General features: G+C 40.0%; 6 protein-coding genes across 6 annotated transcripts; 4 read left to right on the top strand and 2 right to left on the bottom strand.

Moving 5' to 3' along the window:
• Window positions 1–516: 516 nt before the first annotated feature.
• LOC101307128 (em-like protein GEA1-like) lies at window positions 517–1,206 on the bottom strand. Its single transcript, XM_004302580.1, has 2 exons — window positions 1,025–1,206; window positions 517–884 (listed from the first exon to the last, which is right to left on the bottom strand). The coding sequence occupies exons 1-2, from the start codon at window positions 1,155–1,157 to the stop codon at window positions 739–741; spliced, it is 279 nt and encodes a 92-aa protein (XP_004302628.1). The 5' UTR covers window positions 1,158–1,206; the 3' UTR covers window positions 517–738.
• Window positions 1,207–1,649: 443 nt separating this feature from the next.
• On the top strand, window positions 1,650–3,627 carry LOC101297941 (mitochondrial succinate-fumarate transporter 1-like). The gene is made up of 2 exons (XM_004302547.1): window positions 1,650–2,329; window positions 2,842–3,627. Exons 1-2 carry the CDS (start codon window positions 1,934–1,936, stop codon window positions 3,379–3,381), a joined length of 936 nt encoding a protein of 311 aa, XP_004302595.1. The 5' UTR covers window positions 1,650–1,933; the 3' UTR covers window positions 3,382–3,627.
• A 1,429-nt stretch (window positions 3,628–5,056) lies between these two features.
• Window positions 5,057–9,310, top strand: LOC101309066 (proliferation-associated protein 2G4-like). The gene is made up of 10 exons (XM_004302502.1): window positions 5,057–5,445; window positions 5,555–5,681; window positions 5,852–5,936; window positions 6,026–6,175; window positions 6,267–6,420; window positions 8,059–8,274; window positions 8,351–8,487; window positions 8,569–8,660; window positions 8,755–8,934; window positions 9,010–9,310. Exons 2-10 carry the CDS (start codon window positions 5,588–5,590, stop codon window positions 9,087–9,089), a joined length of 1,188 nt encoding a protein of 395 aa, XP_004302550.1. The 5' UTR covers window positions 5,057–5,445; window positions 5,555–5,587; the 3' UTR covers window positions 9,090–9,310.
• A 785-nt stretch (window positions 9,311–10,095) lies between these two features.
• On the top strand, window positions 10,096–14,624 carry LOC101306732 (putative protein disulfide-isomerase DDB_G0275025-like). The gene is made up of 9 exons (XM_004302494.1): window positions 10,096–10,271; window positions 10,618–10,673; window positions 11,307–11,380; window positions 11,670–12,193; window positions 12,273–12,614; window positions 12,895–13,248; window positions 13,403–13,673; window positions 13,744–13,851; window positions 14,491–14,624. The coding sequence occupies exons 1-7, from the start codon at window positions 10,182–10,184 to the stop codon at window positions 13,664–13,666; spliced, it is 1,704 nt and encodes a 567-aa protein (XP_004302542.1). The 5' UTR covers window positions 10,096–10,181; the 3' UTR covers window positions 13,667–13,673; window positions 13,744–13,851; window positions 14,491–14,624.
• Window positions 14,625–17,673: 3,049 nt separating this feature from the next.
• On the top strand, window positions 17,674–20,686 carry LOC101303820 (pyruvate decarboxylase isozyme 2-like). The gene is made up of 6 exons (XM_004302484.1): window positions 17,674–18,278; window positions 18,532–18,695; window positions 18,804–19,454; window positions 19,544–19,661; window positions 19,795–19,983; window positions 20,093–20,686. Exons 1-6 carry the CDS (start codon window positions 17,754–17,756, stop codon window positions 20,261–20,263), a joined length of 1,818 nt encoding a protein of 605 aa, XP_004302532.1. The 5' UTR covers window positions 17,674–17,753; the 3' UTR covers window positions 20,264–20,686.
• Window positions 20,687–20,992: 306 nt separating this feature from the next.
• LOC101306149 (transcription factor bHLH140-like) lies at window positions 20,993–24,403 on the bottom strand. The gene is made up of 6 exons (XM_004302492.1): window positions 24,347–24,403; window positions 24,127–24,251; window positions 23,027–23,976; window positions 22,080–22,740; window positions 21,801–21,971; window positions 20,993–21,513 (listed from the first exon to the last, which is right to left on the bottom strand). The coding sequence occupies exons 1-6, from the start codon at window positions 24,375–24,377 to the stop codon at window positions 21,178–21,180; spliced, it is 2,274 nt and encodes a 757-aa protein (XP_004302540.1). The 5' UTR covers window positions 24,378–24,403; the 3' UTR covers window positions 20,993–21,177.
• Between the last annotated feature and the right edge of the window lie 2,551 nt (window positions 24,404–26,954).

Raw genomic sequence — 26,954 nt, 5'->3', positions numbered from 1 at the left:
GATTTTACTGAAAAACAGAACTGCATACCTAATTTTCTATAGCTCGTCGGTTTTAGTAGTTTGATCAAATTAATTACCAGCTTTTGAAATTTCTGAATTTAGATGTTTGGACAGTTTGGTACATCATTTGATGAGTACCAGAGTATGGCCAGTTTGCCTATATCGTTGCATTGTCTCAAATATGTTTCTTTGAACATGAAAGTCAAATAATAATAGCCTAGTTGTCGAAACGCAAGTCTTGCTTGATTTCTTGATTTCTTGACCCTATGCATATATGTACTAAATTTCTATGATCGTCGATATTTTACTCCTTGTATATATACGTACGTACCGATGGTTGACTCCTGAATGAACGTTGCCAATGCCACCGCTCCTAATGCAACAAGAGCAGCATATTAAGCCACTTGACAAGAGCAAATCAGAGCAGCAGATACCTGGTTAATACATTATGTAAAATTGGAAATCTAGTAGCTTTACGGTTCATAAAGAAACGTATAGAACGTACACGTTCTGCGCTTCTTAAAACGAACTTCATAGCAACTTCAATCCACCACAAGCAACAACACTAGTACGCCAGCTAACTATATAGCTAGCTTATATATACACACCCTATAAACGATACAACGGTCCTAGTACAACCACTCTGATGAGTTTGATCTAGTTTAAGAGGCAGCCACTGATGAAAACAAAGTTACTAATTAATATGTAAGTTCACATGTCTTTCAAGCTTGAAATGCCTCATTTCAGTGAGCGACTATTTGTTTCGTGCATGTCTGTAACGCCTTCTTCGTCATCAGCCCGCTCTTCTCCAGACTCGTCTCTTGGGCCTATCACCTCAGCCTCCTTCCTAGTCCGCCCTCCCCTCCCCCCTCCCTTGCGTCGTCCTTTATTACCAGGCAACAAGCACACAAACATGTTAGCTAAACAAATGGAACTAACAAAAATTAACATGTACAAGGGGAAGTGGCCGGATACGTATAAGTATCTATAATTGTATATTCCACATTCATATGTTTGTGTGTACCTTCAGCAAGATGCTCCTGAGCTTCAACGCTAAAACCACCAGTTCCACCAGGAACCACAGTCTCTCCCAGCTTTGCTTTCTCTTCCAGTTCCGCCCTTTTCTGGGGATCTCTTCTTTCTTGCTCTGATGCCATGACTTATCTGTCTCTCTAGCTGCTTTTGTTCTCTCGAGTAATTTTTTCGAAGATACTTTGTTTGTATGCAGTACCACTCGGTTAATGGAGAGCTTTATATACAGGAGCTAGAGGCTGGCACGTACTAGGGGAAAAGGGACGTGGACGTTGTATAGCGTTTAGCGTTCATAGGGAAATCTCTGCTGTACCATTTCGTTTTAAAATGTTAAACGATCAAACGGTTTTTGAAATGTTAAACTATCAGACGGTTTTTGAAATATTAAACGATTTGACGATTCAGACAGTTTTTAAAATGTTAAACAATCCGACGATTCACAACTTATATACATAACGTATAATCGTATAGCGTATGGTACAGCAGCCAAAGTGCAAAACCCCATTACTTGAACCAGTTTAGTGGGCCTAAAACACGGGCCTCAAGAAACAGTTTCCAAGTCCACTTGCGTCATCTCAACTCCATAACAACCAGGCCACCTGAACAGAGCTGAGACTTCAAAGCTTCTAACCCCAAATCCCGGCGTCTCTCTCTCATTCCCTTCTTTAAACCAAGATTCTCAGTACTTGTAATTTCACCGAACACCTCATTTGACCCACCTAAAAGATCAATCCAGTACTTCACGCGCCGTTATTTCGGAAGTAGAAAACGTCGTCAGTCGCCACTACTCCTCCTCCTCCTTCGGAAGGAGACGAAGTCGAAGAGAACTAAACAAACCCCAATTTCTCTTCCACTTCATCTCCTCCCCCAAAACCCAGATTTTCCACATCCCCACATATCAATGGAGAAATCCCAGAGCAACTCCTCTGACGCCGTCATCCCTCCCTACGTGAAGGCCCTGTCGGGCTCGCTGGGAGGGATTGTGGAGGCCTCGTGTCTGCAGCCGATCGACGTCATCAAGACGCGGCTGCAGCTGGACCGGACCGGGACTTACAGGGGAATTATCCACTGCGGCGCGACGGTTTCGCGCACGGAAGGCGTGCGGGCTCTGTGGAAGGGATTGACTCCCTTCGCGACGCATCTTACTTTGAAGTACGCGCTGAGGATGGGATCCAATGCGGTGCTTCAAGGGGCGTTTAAGGACTCCCAGACTGGCAAGGTCAGCAGTCACGGCCGGTTTATTTCCGGGTTTGGCGCCGGAGTTCTCGAGGCGCTTGTTATTGTCACTCCTTTTGAGGTAACTGCATTGATCTTGATTGGTAAATTTTGTTGGATTTGCATTGCGGGTGGTGGATTGGTGAAGCATTTGCTGGTTATTGATTTATTTGTTGTGCGATCATAGATAGCATTAGTTGAGATCATGGGTTGAAAATGAAGATATCAGTTTGATTTTGTTTAATTTCTATAGTTGGATAACCTAAGCTTTTCTACTTGGAATTAGACATAGAATGTTCACCCTATTCGGAATTAGACATAGAATGTTCACCCTAAATTTGGTGAGGTAATGGGAAGTGGTGAAGTGTTTGAAGTACTGCATTAGTTTGAAGTACTTATTAAAGGTTTTGACATGGGTGGTTGTTGACTACGGGGGATAGTTTGATTATGATAATGGGAAGAGGTAAGATTATTTGGAGACAGACTTAGCTTTCGAGTTTCTCAGTACACATACAAAATTCATTTTCCTTATTGTTTGCCGAAGTAGCTTGATTAGGGAGAGCTAAGAAGTTGTTTTGAAATTTATTGGCACAGGTGGTGAAAATTAGGTTGCAGCAACAGAGAGGATTGAGTCATGATCTTCTAAAGTACAAGGGTCCTGTGCACTGTGCTCGTAGGATCATCCGGGAGGAAGGCATTCGAGGGTTATGGTCGGGGGCTTCTCCAACTGTTATGCGCAACGGGACAAACCAGGCGGCCATGTTTTCAGCCAAAAATGCTTTTGATGTTCTCCTGTGGAAGAAACATGAAGGAGATGGAAGAGTCCTGCTGCCATGGCAGTCTATGATCTCAGGTTTCCTGGCAGGAACAGCAGGTCCCATTTGCACCGGTCCCTTTGATGTTGTCAAAACAAGGCTTATGGCTCAGGGCAGAGGGGATGGCGAGTTGAAGTACAAAGGCCTTTTCCATGCCATCAGGACTATATATGCAGAGGAAGGGCTTCTTGCCTTGTGGAAAGGACTGTTGCCGCGGCTCATGAGGATACCACCCGGGCAGGCCATTATGTGGGGCGTGGCTGACCAAGTAATAGGATTGTATGAGAGACAATATCTTACTGTTGCCGCCCCCTTGTAGGTTTAATATCAGTGGTATGCTTGTTCTGGTTTTTATTTCCATCACAAGCATCCTTCTTCAGTCATTTTAGTTCTTAACGTTTCTTCGTCTAGTTTATTTGGTTTCTCATTTTTCAAGTTTAATAAGGAGAACGTATAACGGACCTTTTGTAGAAATAAATTCATAATGAGTAAAAAGGAGCATGGCATTTGATGTAGTCGATATGTGTGAGCCAGTGTTCCCATGTTATTTGTGTCGATGATCTGTACATTAGTTTGGTTAATATTCAACACCACCTTCAAGTTATTCTCTTGATTGATCTGTCAAAGAGAAAAGGAACATAATTCCCTGGACGAAATTGTCTCGATACACCACTATTATTGCCCATCAAATGGATGCTATTCCATGAAATGTTATTGATCAGCATCCAATACCTGCCTAATATCAGAGCTCGGATGATTTCCAAGCATATACCATAAAATCAACTGTTGATGTCTTTTCACCATCGGAAAAAAATAAAATAACTGTTGATGTCTTTCGTGAGTTTCGTCTTTGCCTTTAGATCCCTGTTTCACTACTTCCACTTTGCCATTCCACATCTAATTTTCTTTTGCTACTAAGTGAATAAGGAAGAACACCGATTTCTTCACTAATGATCCGCTATATATTAGGCCTAGGTAGGCATAATTGAATTATATTTTTTTGGATAATTGTATTTGGAATGGGGAAAGGCAGCGCACCAAGCCAAGAACTTTATAGTAGTCTGTGGCTTGCATAAACCCCATTGACATTTGAGTTCAAGCCGATTTCAACACGAGAGTAGTAAGACCTTGCTGGCCCAAGGTTTCCACCTTGTAAGCCCACAGGAGTCTGACAGTTGTTAACACTTTTACCTATCGTGAAATGAGTCCCACAAGTTTTCAATACTTAGCAACTTACCAATAAGAAACTTGTGAATGTTAGGGCTCAAACTATAATGAAGGTTATACTAAAGCAAGCGCCTTGTCCTTCCTTCCAACTCTCATTGGCAGACAAAATTGGAATGGACATGTAAAATGTAGATGAGTTTTACTTTTTCGACCGCGGTAAGTATGATTGTTCGACCCTCTCATTCACTCCTTACTATCCTAATGCAAGGTAAGTTATTATCTTGAGATTGATTCTTGTGTGTTGAGAGATAGCTTCGGTTTTGACCAATTTGAAAGATCACTTGATATAGTTGAATTAACTGAATTTTGGGATAATAGCTACTGATGTAATCGCTTTGTTTGAAACATAAGATGCATTGAGGATGTCTGCAAAACTAGTATATTTACCCGATTACTTTCCTCAAGATGTTAATTCTTAAGCAAGCAATAATGTGTATCTTTTGGAATTTTCACGAAAAAAAAAGAAAAAAAGATGAAGACTGAGCGGTTACCTTTTTTAAGTTTTAAACCTGATAGATGAAACGACGCTTGAGAGATTATAATTACGAGTCTCATGCTCGTAATTTTTATGGATGTTACTAATAATGTTCTCTAGTCTCTCCTCACTCATTTGGTAACAATGAAATAGTGTGAGGTTGATCTTCATTTTTTTTTTTTTCACATCACTCTATTGCCATTCCAAATATTCTTCTTCCCAAGTAAAAAAGAAAGTAAATGACAATAATAGAAAGGATTATAAGAATAAGATTGATCTAGTATGGACATTTGGTCGCAAGTGGAGCTGACATTGCAAACAAAACATTTTGATTTTGATGGTGGCATGAGATTCATGTTCAAACCCAGCTTGTAAAAAAACATTTATCAAGATCGCGGGTTAGTGTCTGACTGTACCAAAAAAAAAAAGTGAATAAGCAATTACTGTAAAAATATAGAATTAGCAATAACGTGATATTAATAAGTAATGAAAATTAAAACCCTACAAAAAACAGCGACCCAAAATCCTATAAAAGCAAACGCAGCCTCACGTTGAAACCCTAGCCCTTCTACTAAGCCCACCTCCATTTCGTCCTTATTTGTTCCCCTCTCTTCCCTTTAAACCCTAACACAAACACTCCCACTCGCCTCCATCGTCTCTCCCAAATCTTCTTCCACCCAGGTCTGCTATTCCCTCATCCTTCAATTCTAACTTCTTCTTCTTCCTCATTTTCGCCGTAATTATTCGCCGCCGGTCTCTTGTTCTAACGTTTCTTCATTTCCGATTTCAGGTTTCAGAATCCGGTCCCCGAAGCTTCGAAACGATGTCGTCCGACGACGAGAGGGAGGAGAAGGAGTTGGATCTCACCTCTCCTGAAGTGGTTACCAAATACAAGAGCGCTGCTGAGATTGTTAACAGTAATATACTCGCTCTTAATCTCATATTTATACACTAGAATCTGATTGTTCTCATATATGAGAGTTGGTGAAATGCACCAAATGCTAGGTTTTGATTTGGTTTAATTTAATTTTGTGTTGGTTATGTGTTCGTTTATAGCTGAATGTGTTGTTTATGTGGAAATTGGCAGAGGCTTTGCAGCGAGTGATAGCGGAATGCAAGCCGAAAGCTAAGATTGTGGACGTTTGTGAGATAGGTGATTCATTCATCAGAGAGTAAGTTTTATTTTTGGCATTGGTTTTCTGTTGTTGAGCAAAAATGTGTTTGATTGTGGTTATTTATGTGTTTGTTTTTTGTTGTGAAGGCAAACCGGTAACATGTACAAAAGTGCGAAGAAGAAGATTGAACGAGGAGTTGCTTTCCCAACTTCCATTTCTGTGAACAACACTGTATGCCATTTCTCTCCGCTTGCCACCGATGAAACAGTGTTTGAAGAAGGGGATATTGTAAAGATGTAAGCCCTTGTCGCATACTGTTTTTTGTATCTTACTGTACATTTGGTGATGCTTAAGCTATGAAAGTAATGAAATTTTGTTGTTGCGCAGTGATATGGGTTGTCATATTGATGGGTTCATTGCCATAGTCGCACACACTCATGCTCTTCAAACAGGGCCTATTACTGGAAGAGCTGCAGATGTTATAGCAGCTGCTAACACTGCTGCTGAAGTTGCCTTGAGGCTTGTCAAGCCAGGAAAAAAGGTAATTTGGCATCATCTATTAAATATTTTTAGTTTTTTAGCATACCTGCTGGCTATATTATGCTGATGTGCATTTTGTGGTTGGTTGTGAAATGAATTGCAATTTGTTGATGGTTTAATGTTTTTCTTCCTGTTTTGTCAATTAGTGTCTCGTGGACCTGGTTTAAGCCTTTGAACTTTTTGTCCATATAGGTGCAAGATTTAATTTGAATAAAGAGATTTTTTGTTCCTTAAATGTTTTATGTCAATGCTTCCCCCTGATGATGAGCTATTAGTATAAGCTATGGACCTAGATCCAGATGGTGCTTCTTGTCATAGTTACACTGAGGGGGAATTCTTTGCTTAATTGATGGGCTAGTTGGTTGGCGTAGGATGCCAACATTTCTAGTGTGCATAATCTGTATTTTCCATGTATGGGTAACTTTTATGACTTTCAAATGGTTTGACTCAAATGTCACTGGGTTGAGACTGATGGTTTTTATGGCAACTTTGCCGAGGTGATCTATTGTTCATTGATTACCTCTTTTTCCCTGTTGCCTATATAATGCTCGGCTTTGGATGGTGTGAGTGAACATATTTCTTTGGTCATTTTTAATTTCCTCTGTGGGCCAACATTACTTTGTCTAGGATCAGGTATACTATCAAGGCAACTTTGCCGAGGAGATTATGATTTGTTGATTTCCTCTTTTTCCCTGTTGCCCAAATTATCCTTGGCTGTGGACCAGCTATGAGTGGATATGTTGTTTGTCTGCTCTTAATGTTCTTTAAGGTCAAACATTTCTTTAATTTCCCAGAAATCTTTTTATAATTCTAGGCAACTTTGCCGAGGTGATTATGATTTGTTGATTTCCTCTTTTTCCCTGTTGCCTATATCATGCTTAGCTATGGATGGGCTGCTTAGGTTGGACTCTTTCATTGTCCACTCTTAATGTCCTCTGTTGGCCAACATTGTTCTAGCAGTCTAGCCTCTTAGTACAAGTTATTTTTACTAGGCAACGAGGAAATCTGTAATTTTGGTTTCCTCTTTCTCCCTGTTGCCTATATTGTGCTTGCCTGTGAACTGCTTTTATGACTATACTAGGTCTTGTTTTTGTACATCCTTATTGTCCTCTGTAGGCTGTCATGCTTGTCGAGGTGTTATGTCATAGTGTTGAGTTTGTTTATTTTCATTCATGGAAAAATATGTTCATGGTCATCTCTTCATTTAACTTGATGCCTCTCCATGATGATAAGCTATTAATGGCTATGGATTAAATCCAATGAAGCTTCATTTGTCATAGTTACACTGATGGAGGATCATCTGTACCTTTTCCTGCCAATTTCTGACTATTACGCGGAATGCAATCGATTTCAGATGTTTTGATGTGATTTTAATTGATTTGATTGGAGTTGATTCTGTTTTAGCACTTCTTTGCACCAGTCACTGCTTTTTCATGCTCCGCTTCTAAACTAAAATATTTGTACTGTTCCCTGATTCTATATGATGAATACTATCAAAAGCTATGGACCAACATCCAAATGAGGCTTTTTTGTCATAGTTACTCTGATAGGTTAACCCAATTTGTTCTTTGCAATGTAATTGATTGTGTGGTATTATCACATTGTTTACAGAAATATCTCTTCTTTTTGGTGTCTACAGAACAAAGATGTTACAGAGGCAATTCAAAAGGTTGCTGCTGCTTATGATTGCAAAATTGTTGAAGGTGTTCTTAGCCACCAGATGAAGCAGTTTGTGATAGATGCAAACAAGGTCATATTGAGCATATCCAATCCAGAGACAAGAGTGGAGGAGGCAGAATTTGAGGAGAATGAAGTTTATGCAATTGATATAGTAGCAAGCACAGGTGAAGGAAAGGTAATAAAGGAGTCGCATCAGCCTACTAGCTTTGATATCTTATGTCCTCGTCATAACATTTTAATTTGATTTGCAGCCAAAGCTACTGGATGAGAAGCAGACAACTATATACAAGAGAGCTGTGGACAAGAACTATCACCTGAAGATGAAAGCCTCTAGATTCATTTTCAGTGAAATTACCCAGAAATTCCCCCTTATGCCATTCACTGCAAGGTACTTATCACCTTTTAGTTATTTATTTACTTGCACCTTATTTTAATGTGGCTCTAATGAGTTCAATTTTGCTGTCATTAGGGCTTTGGAAGAGAAAAGGGCTCGTTTGGGTTTATTTGAGTGCGTCAACCATGATCTTTTGCAGCCATATCCTGTTCTGCACGAGAAACCTGGTAATGATCTTCCAACCTTTGTTTTTTTTGAAACCCCATTCCCATATCCTTAAACGTTTAATTGAACTGTTACTAAGAACTGATGGTTTTGCAGGTGATATTGTTGCTCATATCAAGTTCACTGTATTGCTCATGCCAAATGGATCAGACCGGATCACATCTCATCCCCTACAAGAGTTGCAGCCCACTAAGCAAGTAGATGATCCCGAAATCAAAGCATGGTTGGCTTTGGGCACCAAGACAAAGAAGAAAGGTGGTGGAAAGAAAAAGAAAGGTAAGCTGTATAAAAGTTGAGCAAGTGCTGGTGTGTTTAGTAATGTTTGGTTCCTGATGTTTTTGCACATTGCAGGTAAGAAGGGTGATAAAGTGGAAGGGTCTACAGAAGCAGAACCTATGGATGCTACAAATGATGCTGAAACTCAAGGATGAGCGTGTGTTACCGAATCATATTTCAGTTTTGGTCTTTTCTGCCCCCTTGTATCTGGCTGGATATGAATTAATTTAATACATAGTCTACTTTTCTAGCTGGATTTTCTCTAATTTGCTTTTCTAGTACGCTGCGTTCTTGTATCTTGAAATGCAATGGTTGTTAGACTTAATTTTGACCCCTTATAAATATAAAAAATCTACAGTTAAGGTTATTCTCTGTGAAATTGAAGAGCATGATCCTGTTTGGGTCATTTCTGTCTGCTAAGAAATAAAAATAGTGCCAAAGAGAACAGGACTATTCCTGGGATTTCAAATCAAAGTGGTTCAGAATTGAAGCGACGTGTGATCACCCTTCGCGAGTGATGTTTTCCTAAGAGATCTCATGGTTTTCAATCTTGTGCTGAAATAAAAAACTTTGAAGAGACGTCAAGTTGGGTTTTGCATTTATCTTTGTTGCGAGATGGAGAACAATACTTGGTAGAAATAGTAAAATTTCAATCTGTTCTACCTTCAAATAGGATCAACACGGTAACAAATGGTCATGTCAAATTCTTCCTTCCTTCGACTAACTCGAAAGCGGAACGGGTTCCGCAGCTTTGTTTTTACTAACTCGAGCATTTGTTATGGTTATACCTACACATCAAAAGATCTCAGATTACTGTAACTAATATTGCACAAGGTGAACGGGACTGTAACTAATCATACGTAAGTATTCTCGGAACTAATATTTTGGGCAATAACTCCGGGGTCAATAGAAACACACAGGGTTTTGACGTGTCACACTAGCATTGGTCTACTACAATCATCAAGATGACGTGGATAAGCATGTTCATAAACGATGCCGTTTGGAGACAATCGCAATCTCTGCTCTCTCATTGGTCAGTTTGCGTGGGAAAACATCATATTGCCACGTGTTCCAAACGGCCTTGAAGACGAAGTTTCTGGATTTGTTCGGAACCCGCGAACCCATTTATAAATCCCCCAATTTCAATCTCGAACCGTCCTTGTCCAAATTTAACAAATTTCACCAAGAAAACCCCAAACCTCACAAAATCGCAGCCGGAAAATTGTCTCCGATTCTCGGATTCCGATATGTTTAACCGCCGATTGGTATCGCTCATCGTCGTGACGGCGTCGTTGATCCTAGTGGCCATCGACGCCAAAGGCATAGACCCCTACAAGGTACGCTTCTGGCTTCTCAATTCTTCCTTCAACTTTTTCTCTACGTTTTCTGCTTGTTCTAGTTCAATGTGGATGTACGCAATGTGGTAGGATATATGATCGTGATTATGGAATTTGATTACAGAATTTTAAGGAATTTAAGAAAGAATTCTGAAGAATTGGATTATGAAAATTTTAGGGGAAGTACTTTGCTGGATAATTGATGAAGATGTGAACATTTTACCTCTGCTGCTGTGATAAATTGGCAAAAGGGATAGAATATATGCCGATTTGTTTGTTTTGCTGGTAACCTTTGGTTTTGTGCTGAATTTCCTTTTTCTGAGATTAGCTTTATATTGTCTATCAGGTTCTTGGAGTGGAGAAAAATGCGAGTCAACGTGAAATTCAGAAGGCTTTCCACAAGTATGTTCCGTAAACCCTCGTAATTGTGCTGTGACATGTAAATGTATTTGTGAAAGACGCTAGACTGTAATGTGCCTGATTGTTTGTGCTAGATTCAGCTTGTGTCCACGCCTTGAAAATTGAAGTATTAGCATTTGATGTGACCGCTAAATTGATTGGTGGATATTGTTATGTATCAGTTAGGATGAACTATGTGCAAAGTTTGTGATTCAGTGATTGACTTAGGTTCAGTTGGGATGGCTCAAATGGCAAAATGTGCAAACAAAAATCTTGATTATGATTTAGTTGTGTTGAGCTTGAGTCTTGTTGAGTAGAGGGGATTAAGGGTTTAACCATTAACAGGGCGGAATGGCCATTTGTGTAGGTGCTTTTGTGTTAAATTTTTTATATAGGACGGTCATTTATTGAACTTTGTTTAAAACATCTTGGTTGGCAGAATAAGTAGAACCACTTTTTCTTTTGCCTAATTTGTTACCATTGCCGATGCACGTTCGAGTTTGTCTAATTGATGTTTGATGACTAATTAACAGTTTGTTGATTGTCAATGGACTACATATTTTCCTTTGTTTGTTCTGGTTTATAGATGTAAATATTCCATTTCTCTCACTAATGTCACTTGAAATGGGCCTGTAGGCTTTCTCTAAAGTATCACCCGGACAAGAATAAAGCCAAAGGAGCTCAAGAAAAGTTTGCTGAGATAAATAATGGTAAATACCTCTCTTCCATTTTTTGTTTCCTCTCTGCTTGCCATTTCTGTTGAATTGTATCTTGTTTCCATACTCGAGCTTAAATAGTTTGTGTAGCTTTTGAATGTAGTCATTTCAATCGCTACCATGTCTGTATAACTCTTGTAGTCTCTGAGCTCTGCCCCATCAACAAGATATTTGTACTAAAGTACTTGCATAAGAAACATGATTTATTCATCTATTTATTTTCTTTCGAGCAGACCTCTTCTGGTTCTTTCCAATATTGATTTATTCCTTCTTCCTTTGCCAGCGTATGAGATTTTATCTGATGAGGAGAAGAGGAAAAATTATGACATGTATGGAGATGAAAAGGGTAATCCTGGATTTCAAGCTGGTTCCCCAGGGGATCATGGTGGATATACTTTTTTCACGAATGGTGGACCAGGACAGAACCAGTTTAGCTACAGACCGAGTGATTGGCAGAGCATGGGTGGGCAGGGTGGTTCCCAGTCGTTCTCCTTTTCCTTTGGTGGCCCCAGCGGTGGTGGAAGTCCATTCGGTTTCGGTATGAATGACATGTTCTCAAACATTTTTGGGGATAATTCTGGAGGTGGAGGTCAGTTTGGTGGTTTCACTGGTTCAAGTAGGGCTCGACCTGGCTCTCGGAGCACTCCGAAGAGCATAAGGGCCCTCAATTCACAGGTTTACAAGAAAGAAATAGTTGACCAGGGAATGACTTGGCTGTTGTTCTCATATACTACCTCTTTGAAGGGGCAACAGCATGTTGAATCTATGATAGAGGATGTTGCTAGCTCACTGAAGGGTGCTATAAAGGTATACGCTTATGCAATTCACACCATCTGATCTTCCATTGATAACCACATATGCTAATCTTTCCATGTTATTCTGACAGGTTGGAAGTGTAAACTGTGACACAGAGGCGTCACTCTGCAAGAACCTTGACATATATCCACGCAGAATGCCCAGGGTATTTGTTTATTCATACAAAGCGAGTGAGAAGGGTTCGTTGGTTGAGTATGATGGGGATTGGGGTGCTAAACCTTTAAAATCTTTTTGCCAAGACCATTTGCCAAGGTTTTCAAAGAGGGTTGATTTGAACCTTTTAAAGTCTTCCTCTGTCACAGTTGATAAATTTCCTACAGTGGTCCTTCTCTCCACCAAAAAAGATACTCCTGTTATCTGGCGCGTCCTCAGTGGACTGTATCATAACCGTGTCATTTTCTATGATGTACAGGTATGTTGTCTTAGTGAATGGATTATTCTACTGTGTCCTACTTGATATCCGGTGTGGAACTGAGTTATGAACAAGGTCGAAGCCTTTTTAGTATAACAATATTAGACATTCTACATTTCTGTTGGAAAGAATGAAGCTGTATAGGGGATTGTGAAAACCATCTTCCACAACAACATGAATAATGTTTGGTTTTACAGGGAAAAACTTTACTGATGCAGCCTTTATTATTTTGTAATTACATGTTATTAACTTCAAAGTTATGACCTGGCAAATGATGCAGGTCCAGGATGCTTCTGATCCCACATTGAAGAAACTAGGAGTTGATGCACTACCAGCTATAGTTGGTGTGCTATCAAATGGGGAGAAGCATGTCTTGAAAACAGGCGTCACTGTAAAAGATTTGAAATCAGCAATTCTTGATCTCAGTGGTTTAATTGAAAGTTTTGAGAAGAAGAACAAGAAGGCAGCTTCAGATCAGTCCAAGAAACCATCATCTGATTCCGGGGAAAATCAGATTCCTCTACTGACAAAATCTAATTTTGATGCTATCTGTGGTGACAAAATTCCAGTTTGCATTATTGGTGCATTCAGATCTTCCAAAGAACGAAAGAAGTTGGAATCAGTTCTGAACGCGGTGAGTATCCTTCTCCTCTGATTGGTTATCAGATTTCCTACAATTTTGAACTTCTTATTTCATATGTTATCAATGTATTTCCGTTTTGTGCATTCTCTTTGTTTTGTAGATTGGTTATCCACACAGTCTGACTGTACTTGTTGAATTGATTCAGGTATCTCAGAAATCATTATCAAGGAGAGATTCCATCTCCTACACTCTCTTGGATGCCACCAAGCAGGGATCGTTCTTAAACGCATTTGACAAAGGAGGGTTCAAATCCTCAGATAAGGTGTTGATAGCCTACAAACCTCGAAAGGGGACATTTGCAGCATTTGAGGGTGAAGTAACTACAGAAGAAGCAGAGAAGTTTATTACTGCAATTCTAAACGGGGACATACGATTCACCAAGACACGACAGAGCCCCCTTCTCAAATGAGTGGAAAGTAAGTCCTGGACATAGTTTTAGATTAGCAGTTCTGTACATACCTACACCAAACGAAACAAATTTTTTAGACTACAGGTAACGAGCATATGAGTTTCGACCCTGGTTTCGATATGTGGTGATCCCACAACTTGTGAGGACCGGAGGATCCAACATCAAGAATTAGAGATGAAAATCACGTAAGAACTCTACACCAATAGCTTTTTGTACGTCACTGTATTTGAATTCCGTTACATTCGGTTGTTTTAAACTGTATAATTTATTGTTCTTCTAGATGGTGTAAAATGAATGAAGTTCTGACGAACTGAGGGACAAGGCTTTTGATATTTTTACTCTTTGACCATAAACCTATTCACCGTTCATCTATGTTAAATTGTTAATAGTAATTATGTTAATCTGCTCATTCATTTGTGTGATTGGTAAGGGTTAATAACCTCTTGCATGATCTGAACCATCTCAATATATATTGAAATGGCTCTGTAGATCACTGAAAAGATATCTAGCTAGCTATCAATCAACTGAGTCTTATTTGGGAACAGAAAATCACCATCTCAACCAATTACATCTTACTTTTAACACACTATACAAAACCGGATAGTTACCGATTGCATGCTCATCTTCCTTTTTCCACTTAAGAGCGGCTTTCCATCCACAATGGGGAGGGCAAGTGCTAGATAGCCAAGGTTATCATCAGTTAGGTTAATCAACGGGAGTGTCAATCGATCATTTCTGCTTTGGTAAATTGATATTTACATCCCTCATGCGTTAACTATTGTAAACGGTGACTGATCAAAATTTTCTACTTTAATTGGTTGAAGCAATAGAGACGGAAACTGGAGCCAAGAAGGACTGTTTGTTGTGCTTCATTCACAAACACGATACCAGCAAAGAGGTCCTTGCATAAGGGGCTACAGGGTTGCTGCTGCCATTAGCTGTCCACCGGGCCCTTATATTACTGAACTCACATGGAGAGATCGAGCCCAGTTGCTCTAACATTTCCAATTGTATTATAACATAGTGATTCCGACAACAATTATTTTTCAACTGATTAGATGCTAAATCTGCGGGGCATGTTACAGCATAAATTCATATTTTACTAGTCTTTTCTATGTCGACGACCATAAACAAAAACTCTGGATCCTCCTAGGAATATATTGCATGCAATGACTGATAGCAAAGCAACAGGTTAAAACCAGCTTAGGTTCAATAGGTCATAATGTTGTTGACTCTCTTGTTTGGTTGTATCATCTTCCCCCTCAAGTACAACGAACTTTCCAGTTTGACTTGTTAGAAACTGGTGGTGCGCGATGTTTTTCTTTGTAAGTTTAGTTTTCTTAATAAAAAGAAAAAGAAAAAAAACAGCAATTTGTCATAAATCCCTATTTTAAGACTTTATTTAGAAAATAGATGAAAGCAGAAAACTAGCAGGGAGCGGATTCTACAGGTCAAGATATACTTATCATCAATGTGCAAGTCACCCAATTGGATATACGAAGATTGAATGAAGACTAAAAACCCTTAATTTATATATGTGACATTTTCAATTTTGTTCCTAATAAGATAATCTTTGCTTCGATTTCAGATCCTCACTTTTTGTGTTTTAGATTCTTTGGACTGGTTTTTTATGTTTCAATTTTGTTAACGGTATTGGTATATGATTTATTGGCATCCTTATACAAAAGAGGAGAAGTGTGAACAAAGAAGTTCTAGTTTGATTAGGACTTATATATATGGTTAAATATATGATTGATGAGCATTTGATTGATTATTTATATGATTTGATTCTATTGGTTTATACGTGCATTGCAAGGCTATTTTCACTATGACATATATGGATCTATGTTTAATTGGATATGGATATGCACATGGGAAGAAGTCTTAAGTACGTATATCTGATTTGGTTATTACGTTGATAGACAAGGACCTTAATTTGATTAGGATGTTAATCTTATTGAATCAGATTTCACTTAAGAATGAATGTAACCTAATATGATTAGGGTTTATTGATGCATGAAATGAATAAAACTTAATTTGATTAGATTTTCTTTTTCTTTAATTATCAGATTTGATATATGAGATATATTTGATTGATTTGGTGATTGTGCAGTTTAAAGGATTTCGTTTTATTTTTAAAAGACCAAATGGATTTATGACGTTGATGATGAGAATATGTCTTGCACAAGAGTTTTGGACGTCTATAAAGGAGACGTAGCATCTTGTTTGAAGACGACCTTTTGCACAACTATTCTTGGAGAACTGCCTTTGCACAGATAGCGTTTGAGAGATAGTATTTCCGTTGCAATACTTTATAAGGTCACAAGTGCAACTATTCCGTGTTGAGTTGAATTTGTTTATGTGATTGAAGAATCAAAGACGTGGTTAGTTCCTTGGAGATTGAAGAAGAAGATTACTTGAAGAAGAAGAGTGCTTCAAACATATCTGTTAACATATCTGTTAGGGTTCTAGAGACAGTCTGTTAGGGTTTTAGAGATAATAGCCGCGATCAGTACTACAAAGTTTGTAATTGACTCGTTCTTTTCATAGTGAATCCTCTTTTCGTCAGGGACTTTCAAGAGTTAAAGCCCCGGCAATGTTTTTCCTCAAATTGAGATTTCACTGGGTAAACAAACTGTTGTATTCTTTATTTTTCGTTTTTGTCCAGTACGTTGAGGATTGAAAGTTTCAATCCCGAAACCCAGAAAACGCACATCCTAGTCCTTTTAAACGGCGTTCGGTTATATAGATGATTGTGTCACATAAATGTTTGAATCAAATAAAAAGTTGAGATTACATATTAGTCGCTTGTTTTCGTATAAGAATTTTCGAAGCTAGACACCATATATATACACATCATAATTAAACAGTAAAACAGATAAAAAAAATTACATCCATAACATTACATTTTTACTCAAGTACAGAAAGATTATTATATGCAACTCAGCCACATGAGACTAACTACGTGTCATTTGGTAGGTGTGCATGGTGTATCAATTGCAGCTTTAATCTATTTGTTAATTCTGGAATGATCCAAAACTGGAAACTGGTGAAATGGCCAAAATATAGAAAGCTTTGGTTTTGTAATATACCGGCGACTCTCTTCTGGTTTTCACAACCTGGATCCCGTCATTCACAAAACCTCGCTCATAGTATTCTCCGACAACGCGGTCATTTAAAGAAAATCAGAACGTCGTCGTTTGGGGGTTCAAGTTTCTTCTTCATTAACGCGCGAAACTGGCCAATCATATAGAAACGTGCTGCTCATTGCGAATCACACCAGGATTTTACAAAACCACTTAAATACCAGATCACTGATATTAAGTATGTATTAAATTGAGTAATTATCATTGACGGGATTTTCTTCAGGACCACGAAAATGACGTTCCCGGTTCATCACCAATTCCATGCACAGGTAGCACAATTAACAAAGCCAGCTACTTGATTAAGGACATTGCATTACGTTCATACATATCTATAGTATATTATCTATGCTCCCATTCCATGCTTAGGTAGCACAATTAAAATTTAACCTTTGCTGTTCATCTCTTATTTTTTATTACCCTTTGTTCCATCTCAAACCTAGAATCAAAATCAAAATTTCAATTTTCTTTTTCTGTCTCAGAGTTATAAATATGTTATCATTGCCCTTGATTAATTTTCTTGGTGCTAAAGAAAAGAGAACAACTAGACAATTAGATCTCTTCTTTCCCATGATCCCCTCCCAAACATCACAGACGAAAATATCAATTTTTCTTGATCCAAAGAAAAAAAAAATTAATCCGCAAAACTCCAATTCTTCTAGCCCTTTCCAAAACCAAGTTGCATTCCAATTAACTTGCCACTCACCAAAAACCTGTTTTCAAAGAACCCACTGCTACCCACTGCCTTTTACAAAAAGACCATCACATGAAAACCTGCCCCTAGTAAAAACCTCCGTTCCCATAACCACCATCACCTTCACTATATAAACCCATCACTCTTTCTCACCAAAAACCCAAAGCTTCCATCTTTTCACTCAAAGTCTCAGTCTTTCATCACAAATATTCCTACTTGATCACAAAAGAGTTTCAACCTTCAAACCTCCATGGACACCAAGATTGGCTCCATCGACGTTTGCAAAGCCGAGAGCCACGACGTTGGTTGTTTACCAAACGGCGCCACCTCCACCGTCCAAAACTCCGTCCCCTCCACCACCCTCAGCTCCGCCGATGCCACCCTCGGCCGCCATCTGGCACGCCGCCTCGTCCAAATCGGCGTCACCGACGTCTTCACCGTCCCCGGCGACTTCAACTTGACCCTTCTCGACCACCTCGTCGCCGAGCCCGGCCTCACCAACATTGGCTGCTGCAATGAGCTCAACGCCGGGTACGCCGCCGACGGCTACGCGCGGTCGCGTGGCGTCGGCGCGTGCGTGGTGACTTTCACTGTGGGTGGACTGAGTGTGCTGAACGCGATCGCCGGTGCGTGTAGTGAGAATTTGCCGGTGATTTGTATTGTTGGTGGGCCCAACTCTAATGATTATGGGACTAACCGGATTCTTCACCATACTATTGGGTTGCCGGACTTCAGTCAAGAGCTCCGTTGCTTCCAGACCGTGACTTGCTTTCAGGTAAGGAACATGATCAAGTTTGAATCTTTATGATGAATTGGTGTTGGGTTTTAGTGGGTTTTGTTTAAGATTTGTTCTTTTTTGAAGTTCGGTTACTTTGATGTGTGTTTTGGAGACCCAATAAAATATTTGTGTTGGGGTTGCTTGGATTTGAAGGTTGCTAATTTGGGAATGTGGGTTTGGCTAGAGATCTGTAGTTTGATGACCGCTGAGTTTATTTTGCTAATTTGGTTATGTGGGCGGTTTTGACTAGGCTGTGGTGAATAATCTGGAGGATGCGCATGAGTTGATTGATACCGCAATTTCGACTGCGTTGAAAGAAAGCAAGCCTGTGTATATCAGCATTGGCTGCAACTTGGCTGGGATTCCTCATCCTACTTTCAGCCGTGAACCTGTTCCATTTTCATTGTCTCCAAAGTAAGTTTTGTGCGTTTTGATCTCGTTTGATGATGGTGTTTGTAGAGAGATTATGGTTTTGTTAAGTTCTTACTGTGAACTTATGTAAGTTTCTACTTGGTTTTGCAGATTGAGCAATAAGTGGGGACTAGAGGCTGCAGTGGAGGCTGCTGCAGAGTTCTTGAACAAGGCAGTGAAGCCGGTTATGGTGGGCGGGCCCAAACTGCGCTCTGCACATGCCGGTGATGCCTTTGTTGAACTGGCTGATGCTTCTGGATTTGCTCTGGCTGTGATGCCATCAGCAAAGGGGCAAGTGCCAGAGCACCATCCCCGTTTTATCGGAACATACTGGGGCGCTGTGAGCACTGCCTTTTGTGCTGAGATTGTGGAGTCTGCAGATGCATACTTGTTTGCTGGGCCGATTTTCAATGATTACAGCTCTGTTGGATACTCACTCCTTCTCAAGAAAGAGAAGGCAATCATTGTGCAGCCTGATCGTGTGACAATAGGAAATGGCCCTACATTTGGTTGTGTTCTTATGAAGGATTTCCTCGTAGGCCTAGCAAAGAAGCTGAAGCATAATAACACTGCTTATGAGAACTACCGCAGGATCTTTGTGCCTGATGGCCACCCTCTGAAGGCCGCACCCAAAGAACCTTTGAGGGTTAATGTTCTGTTCAAACACATTCAGAAGATGCTGTCAGCTGAAACCGCTGTGATTGCCGAGACAGGGGACTCATGGTTTAACTGTCAGAAGCTGAAATTGCCACCCGGCTGCGGGTAAGCCTTTGGGAGAATTTAATGATCGTTCTTGTTTCTTCCCATTATAATGTCACAATTCTAATTGGTAACTGGATGTGCATTTTCAGGTATGAGTTCCAAATGCAATATGGATCAATTGGTTGGTCAGTTGGAGCAACTCTTGGGTATGCTCAGGCTGTACCTGAGAAGCGAGTGATTGCTTTCATTGGTGATGGGAGCTTCCAGGTATGCAATATTGATCACATTATTAGTCTTGTGAATTCTGCAATAGCCAAAGTGATTATAGAGATTGTATGCTGAAAACTATAAGTTCCCACATTCATTTGTTTATGCCTTTGTTTTGTTGTATCCCTAATAGGTGACTGCTCAAGATGTGTCCACAATGATTCGAAATGGACAGAGGACCATCATTTTCCTGATAAACAATGGTGGATACACCATTGAAGTGGAAATCCATGATGGACCATACAATGTGATCAAGAACTGGAACTACACTGGACTGGTTGATGCAATCCACAATGGGGAAGGCAAGTGCTGGACAACCAAGGTCAGTCTGCTAAAACACTTTGCTTATTACCTGATTTACCTCCACCCCCTTAAATATGCAGCTTCACAGATCGTAAACTCACTGTTGACGAATTCATGTAATCTTTCAGGTGCGTTGCGAAGAGGAGCTGATTGAAGCAATAGAGACTGCAAATGGACCCAAGAAGGATAGCTTCTGCTTCATTGAGGTGATTGTTCACAAGGATGATACCAGCAAAGAGTTGCTTGAGTGGGGGTCTAGGGTTTCGGCTGCCAACAGCCGCCCACCTAATCCTCAGTAAAAACTCTCCTGTGTCATGAAGGCCTTCATTCGCATTCACAGATTTAGATCAAGCCAAGCTCTTGAGAATGGTGTCTGTCAAGTTTTTTTTACTCCAGTGATTTCTGGTTTGTCTGTATATTTCCTTCTGAATATTAGTATCTTCGGATTTTTCAACTGATCAAGTTCTGTGATCCTAAATGGTCTGTGGAAAACAAGGCGTACTTTGACACGTTTAGGATGACAGATCCATGTGTGACACAACGTTGTTTAAGACCAACATTTGGCCTCCCCCGACCACCGTGATGTGCTGCTACTTTGTCCACATATGCCAGTGCTCCTTGACCTAAACTATTAATCTAAATCAACTAGTGAAGCTGTCTTTATTCTTTGATTGTCATTTTCAACTTAAGCATAGATGGATTGGTCTCAAAACTCGATCGTGTCGGTTTTGGAGCTTTCCGTGAGTTTAGTTAGTTAAGGGAAGGAAAGGGGTAATTACGAATTAGGGAGGCCAAAACTATCCAGCTCACTTATCTTTGGCATCTAACATTTAGAGTTATAGTTGCACTTGTGATTTTCTTCTTTCCTGTATGATGGATTGGGGGGAGTTGGTGGCTTGAAGCATCAATTCTTATAACTTTTAGAATCTCCATGAGAGTTGCAATATATTAACGTATCGGTACATCAGTGAGGATCAACTCCTTATTGTAGCAGATAACCTCTTTATAGTTATAGACCAGCTTGGGATCAGATTAAGTTGGTTTATATATTTACTTTTTATAATTAAGAACATAGTGTTTCATGAGTTTCACTAATTTACAGAAAGCTGGAATAACAAACAAACAAACAAACAAACAAAGCAGTTGGACAATCAAAAATCATCTAGTTCATATTTACATGCAGCAAAATTTCAAGACACCAGCTTGTACATTCCTATGGATCAGTGCTAGAATTGCTTGGTGCGGTTACTAGACGACCATTTTGGAGCAGGGTGTTTGGGAAGGAAGCTTGACATCTGCCAATGTGCAGTTTTAGTTTGGGTATGGTGGGGTGAGCACTTCTACATCGGTTACATCGTAACTCCACAGACATCAGGCTCTCATCATCATTCAGTATCGCCTTTCCATCACTACTGACTTCCTCTATCACATCCACAGAGTCTCGAAAGAAAGCAGTATTAAAAGAGTTCCAATGTTTCTTGTTCTTCAAATGTGCTGAATTAAAATCCTGGCTGATTACATGTAGGTGTAGCTGTCTCATTGATGGTTCCTGAAAGAGAAGACATCACAAATGCTTTTTAGGCCGTCTTCCTTTACAGCCCAAATAATGCTACAGAGTCATGATCAGGGACAAATATACCATTCTCAAGACAGTAATAAAGAGGAGAAGACACATCTCTACAGACATCTATCATCTAAACATAAACGGATATCAAAGATTCGATTTACTTTCTTAATGCGACCAATTCTTCAGGTCAATCGAGGAAAACAGTTTCAAGAGTAAATGTTAGAGAAAACACATCTCACAAAGGCACCAAGCAAAAGTAGCATATGTACCGAGTGGTATCCAAGACGAAAGACTAATGTTGAATCATCCTGCAAGAACTTTTCAGCCCACTTCAAACCAACCGCATGCATTGTCCTTAGCAACTGAATGTGTTCTTTGCATACATCTGCCAAGCGATCAAGACCAGGATGTCGCGCCACCACCAGGAGATGCTTTTGTGCCTGCAAAAATTCCAAACTTTTATTAACCAGGTTTTTTTTGAGAAGAAAACTTTTATTAACCAGCTAAAACATAGAAGTGGACGATAACTAACAATAGGTGTGACTTACCTTTGGATAAAGATCATTTAGTACAACGACATCATCTGATATCTCCAGTACTACATCCCTCTGCTTATCTGGATGCATGGCAATGTTGTAAATAGCCTGAGCCCATGATCCCCAGGACTTATTCTTGCTTCCATCAGACTTGAGGTTTGGTTTACCAGTATTGGTGTCAGAGACATTTTCAGCTTCAGCTTGATATCCTTTACTCCGTTTGTTCCTTTCAGATTCATGAAGATCCTCTCTCTTGATCTTTTGATAGCTGTTTGTAGAGTGATTTGTAGGCCCGCTCTCAGAGTGATCTTCTAACTCTGACAGCTTCAACTGAAGGTTTTCAATGCTTCCTTTGGATACCTTCTTTTGGGTTCTTACCACTGATGCAAAACATTCGAAAAGTGAATTATAAGTGTCTTGTAGAACTTTGCGGCCTTTATTATAGTCATTGTCAAGATAATTTGGCCTCTGTGGGTTCATATTGGGTCCAAGAACATGTATGACATGGGTTACTCCTTCCCTACAAAACAGGGGAGAAGTTGAAGGGAGAGGAACAACAACAGCATTCCCAGGGTACAGAGATTTGGCTTGTTCTTTGGTTGCAACCTCTAAGGCTGGACCTCCAGCATTGAAGATTGCAGCATTGACACCACCACCTCCCGGTTTAAGCCGCCTGCAGCAGTATGGTTTTTTGTTTGATCAACTTTTTGTAGAAGAAATGTATAATCACAATTTTCATTCATAAAGACAATAAAGTTGAAGTGACTACATCCACCTTTACATTATTACTGACTCAACTTAGTGGGCAATGGATGCAATCCTTATTCAGCAAAACTCTATATTAACATCATATATTATAGAAAGGGGAAAATGCTAATAAGCTCCAGTTTCATAGAATTATTTTTCTCTATTAGCACCAGAATGAAATATTTGCATTAATATGAATTGTAAAAGCTTACCAGTTAGCGGCATTAGCTATCACATTGCAGCGAAGACCTCCTTCTGTATGAAGCTTAGTGATATCTCCTACAAATGTGAAGAACCTGTTGGAGTCGATGTTTTTCTGTGAAGCTTTAGCCCTCACCAAAGACAAAATCTTCGATTTATGAGTCAAGTCCACTAAAACAAGTCTAGCATTTCCAAGTTTATTAACGAATTCTGCAACTTTCTCTACAATAATGTCAGATGCCATCTCAAGGTCAAACTGAAAATCTGCTGTGGAAATAGATGGAAATGCCAGGGTGGGAGCATCATCAAGAGAGACGTCAGTGCCAGAAGAACCTACGACAAGCTGCTCATCTTTCTTGGACTCCATGCTATCACTTTCAGCTGACAAACCTGTTCCTTTCAAACTTGTATTCTGTTCCCCGGTAATTTGAGAAGCATCAGAACCCTGAACCTTCTTCGAAGTTGATTCAGTATTAGCAGGATTCTCTGTTTTCTTCAAGAACTTCATTATACCAAGTTGAACTTTAGCACCCGGGTTCTTCTGGCCAAAAGTCCCATGGGGAAGTGTATCCAACGGACCGAGTCCAGTATACGTACGAACAGCAGACTCAACATCACTCTCATTCTGGCAAAAAGTGATCCTACCATACCCTTCACTTAACTTCGGAAACTCTTTCTTCTGCAACATTCTATTCACAACCGCCGCAGCTTTCCCGCCTTGCAAGTTCCCCTCATGCCCAGTTCGCTTCACCGACCGCGATATACACACCTTAGCAGGAAGATCAAGCACGACAGCATGAACATCCACTTGCCCACTACCACCCAGCTTCGCAAACTCATCTCTTTGCTCTTTCTCCAGATTACATCTATCTATAAACACACTCTTCCCTTCCCTCAATGCGCTCCTCGCACTCTCAATACACTGCGCTTTCGTCCCGGCTTTCCCATTTTTGATAGTATCCTAACAAACACAACAAACCCGAAACAACCCAAATGAAAATGCAGCATTCTCTAGTCATGCGTACTCCAATAACTAAATTATAGGTTCCAAAATTCATTGAGGCATTTCATCGAACACGTGGTGTGCGATATCAAACAATGAAAAATGTACCTGGCAGATTCGAACCCAGGGACGAATTGAGGAGCCCATGACTTGTTCGCAGAATGTGGACTTGCCGCTACCGGGTGCGCCCATCAAGATCACGATTATGGGCTTTGCTTGCGTTTCTTGGTCGACTGTAAATTGGGGGAAATGTGGGGAGGAGGTTGTTAGGGTTTATATGATCAAAGACCCTGATAGGGTTAAAAGGCAGTGTTGAGTAAGGGCGTACCTTTGGTTGGTTCATCAACGTCCATGTCCATAATTTCAAACCCTAAAACCTCTGTCACTTCCGATTTCGCTTTTTAAAATTGGTGTTATACTGAAGCTTTCCCTTCTCCCACCTATTGGCGGTGTTTGAATACCCGAAGATTGACCCGACCCGGCCGTGGAGGTCAGATGCCGTTGCCACTTGTCATTGTTAATTACTTATTGAACCACCGTATGTGATCGAGTAGTTAAAAGTTTACTAAAGTTCGACTTCTTTCAAAGTTGTTAACAAAAATTAAATCTTAAATTATTTTTGATGGCCAAGAGAGTGAAACGTCAAACTTGATTTCCCAACACATATTAGTCTTTTGACCTAAAATATTATTGAGAAAACCGGGTAATTTTTGATCTTCGATTACTGATTAGCGTTTGGTGGTTTGGGTATAAAATGAATTTAACCATGTGATTTTGATAAAAGAAACTAGCTATAATCTTTGAGCCTAGAATGCATTTTAGATTTTAGGTAACCGTGTGATTTTGATTAGAAAAAAAAGTATTTGTTGGTCATTTACCTATAGGATGGGAAAGACTTGCGAGTCAAGCAAGCCAGTCAGCCGTGGAGGTTTCTCCCGCGAAAAGCGTGGCTTTAGGAATGGGGACTGGGGAGTGATTAAACACACACTGATTAATGCAAACTGCGATATGAGGAAGACTTCAGACTTCAGAGTCAAGCCAACCACAAATCTCATGAATTTCTTTCCACAATTTCCACTTCTAGTCCCTCCACTTTTCCACAAGTCTCTTGCAACCATTATTCCAAAGTTTATATGAATTTGATTGGGTAGACCAATAACTTTAATAAGCAATTTATTGGTTACAGATGCAATCAAAGCACTGTTCATGACGTCCATGATGTTACAGAAGGACTCCTTTGGCACTAATTCAACGTTCTCACTTTAGTGCAATTTCCTGGCAAGAGGAACTCGGAGAAAAAAAGAAACTGAGATTCCAAATCTGCACTGAGTGAACAGAATCATGAAATGAATAAAGCCTTGTGTGTTTTCCACAACTTTAATCCAGAAGCCAAAGGGTCATGTACTCATGTTTACGTGTCCCTTTATGAAACCCTTGTTAAAATCCTAACCTCTTCTGTTCTGTGTTGAATGGGCGTCCCTTATTCCTGATTTCAATGAGAATTCCATTTCTTCCATGGGTTTTCTCGATACTCTTTTGCTATTTTCTACTGATCCATATAGTTGTGGTCTCTGGCCAATGTGCCAGCAACCAGCAGCAAGCTTTGCTGCTCCAATTGAAGAACAGCCTCAGTTTTAACTCTGAATTATCCACAAAACTTGTGAGGTGGAGTAATGCTTCAGATTACTGTTCTTGGGAAGGTGTGTCCTGCAAGCAGGGTTGTGTTACCCAACTTGACTTGAGTAACGAATCGATTTCGGATGGACTTGATGATTCAAGTGCTCTTTTCAGTCTGCAATACATTGAGAACCTGAATTTGGCTTTCAATAACTTCAATTATACTCAAATTCCATCGGAGTTCAACAAGCTAGCCAGTTTGAGTTACTTGAATCTGTCCAATGCTGGCTTTGCTGGGCAGATTCCCATTGAGATTTCGCACTTGACAAGGTTGGTATTTCTTGATTTATCTACCATTTCCTTTCTCGGAGTTACTGCACTTCAACTTGAGCATCCAAATTTGAATCAGCTCATTGGAAACCTTTCGGAGATAACAGAACTTCATCTTGATGGTGTGAACATATCAGCACCGGGACCTCGGTGGTGTCAAGCACTATCATCTTCGTTGCCAAAGTTGAGGGTGCTGAGCTTGTCCAGCTGCAATATTTTGGGACCTATTGATGATTCATTGTTGAAGCTCAACTCACTCTCATTCATTCGCCTGGACTGGAATGACTTGTCTGCTTCAGTTCCAGAGTTCTTGTCAAATTTCACAAATTTGACTTCCTTACGTCTCATGAATTCAGGGTTACACGGTACATTCCCAAAGAAGATCTTTCAGGTACCTACACTGCAGATTATCGACTTAATTGGCAATCAAGAGCTACAAGGTACGTTGCCAGACTTCCCGAAGAATGGAGCTCTACAGTCCCTGTTCCTAGCCAGGACAAATTTTTCAGGGTCATTGTCTGAATCTATTGGAAACCTGAAGATGTTGTCCAGAGTGGATCTTTCATACTGCAATTTCACCGGACCAATCCCAAGGTCAATGGAAAGCCTCACGGAACTGGTTTATGTGGACATGTCTAAGAACAAGTTCAATGGTTCAGTTCCAGTCTTGAGTATGGCCAAGAATATGACCGATATAGATCTTTCTTACAATGAGCTAACAGGTCAGGTCAACTCTACTCAGTGGCAAAATCTTATAAAGCTGGTCAATCTCAACTTGGGTAATAATGAACTGGAGGGCAGTATTCCATTGTCTCTATTTCATCTTCCCTCACTGAAGCAACTGGTGCTCTCCAACAATCAATTTTCTGGTCAGTTGCTTGAATTTCCCAATGTATCTTCTAACCCTCTTGTTACACTTGATTTAAGTAGCAACAACTTGGAAGGACCAGTACCCAGGTCTATCTTCAATCTCCTAGAGCTTACAATTC

This window comes from Fragaria vesca, linkage group LG6 (assembly GCF_000184155.1).
Source record: "Fragaria vesca subsp. vesca linkage group LG6, FraVesHawaii_1.0, whole genome shotgun sequence".
In the NCBI taxonomy this organism is placed as follows: Eukaryota; Viridiplantae; Streptophyta; class Magnoliopsida; order Rosales; family Rosaceae; genus Fragaria; species Fragaria vesca.
Note: the sequence above shows the minus strand (reverse complement) of the source record. Positions and strands in the feature narration are given on the sequence as shown.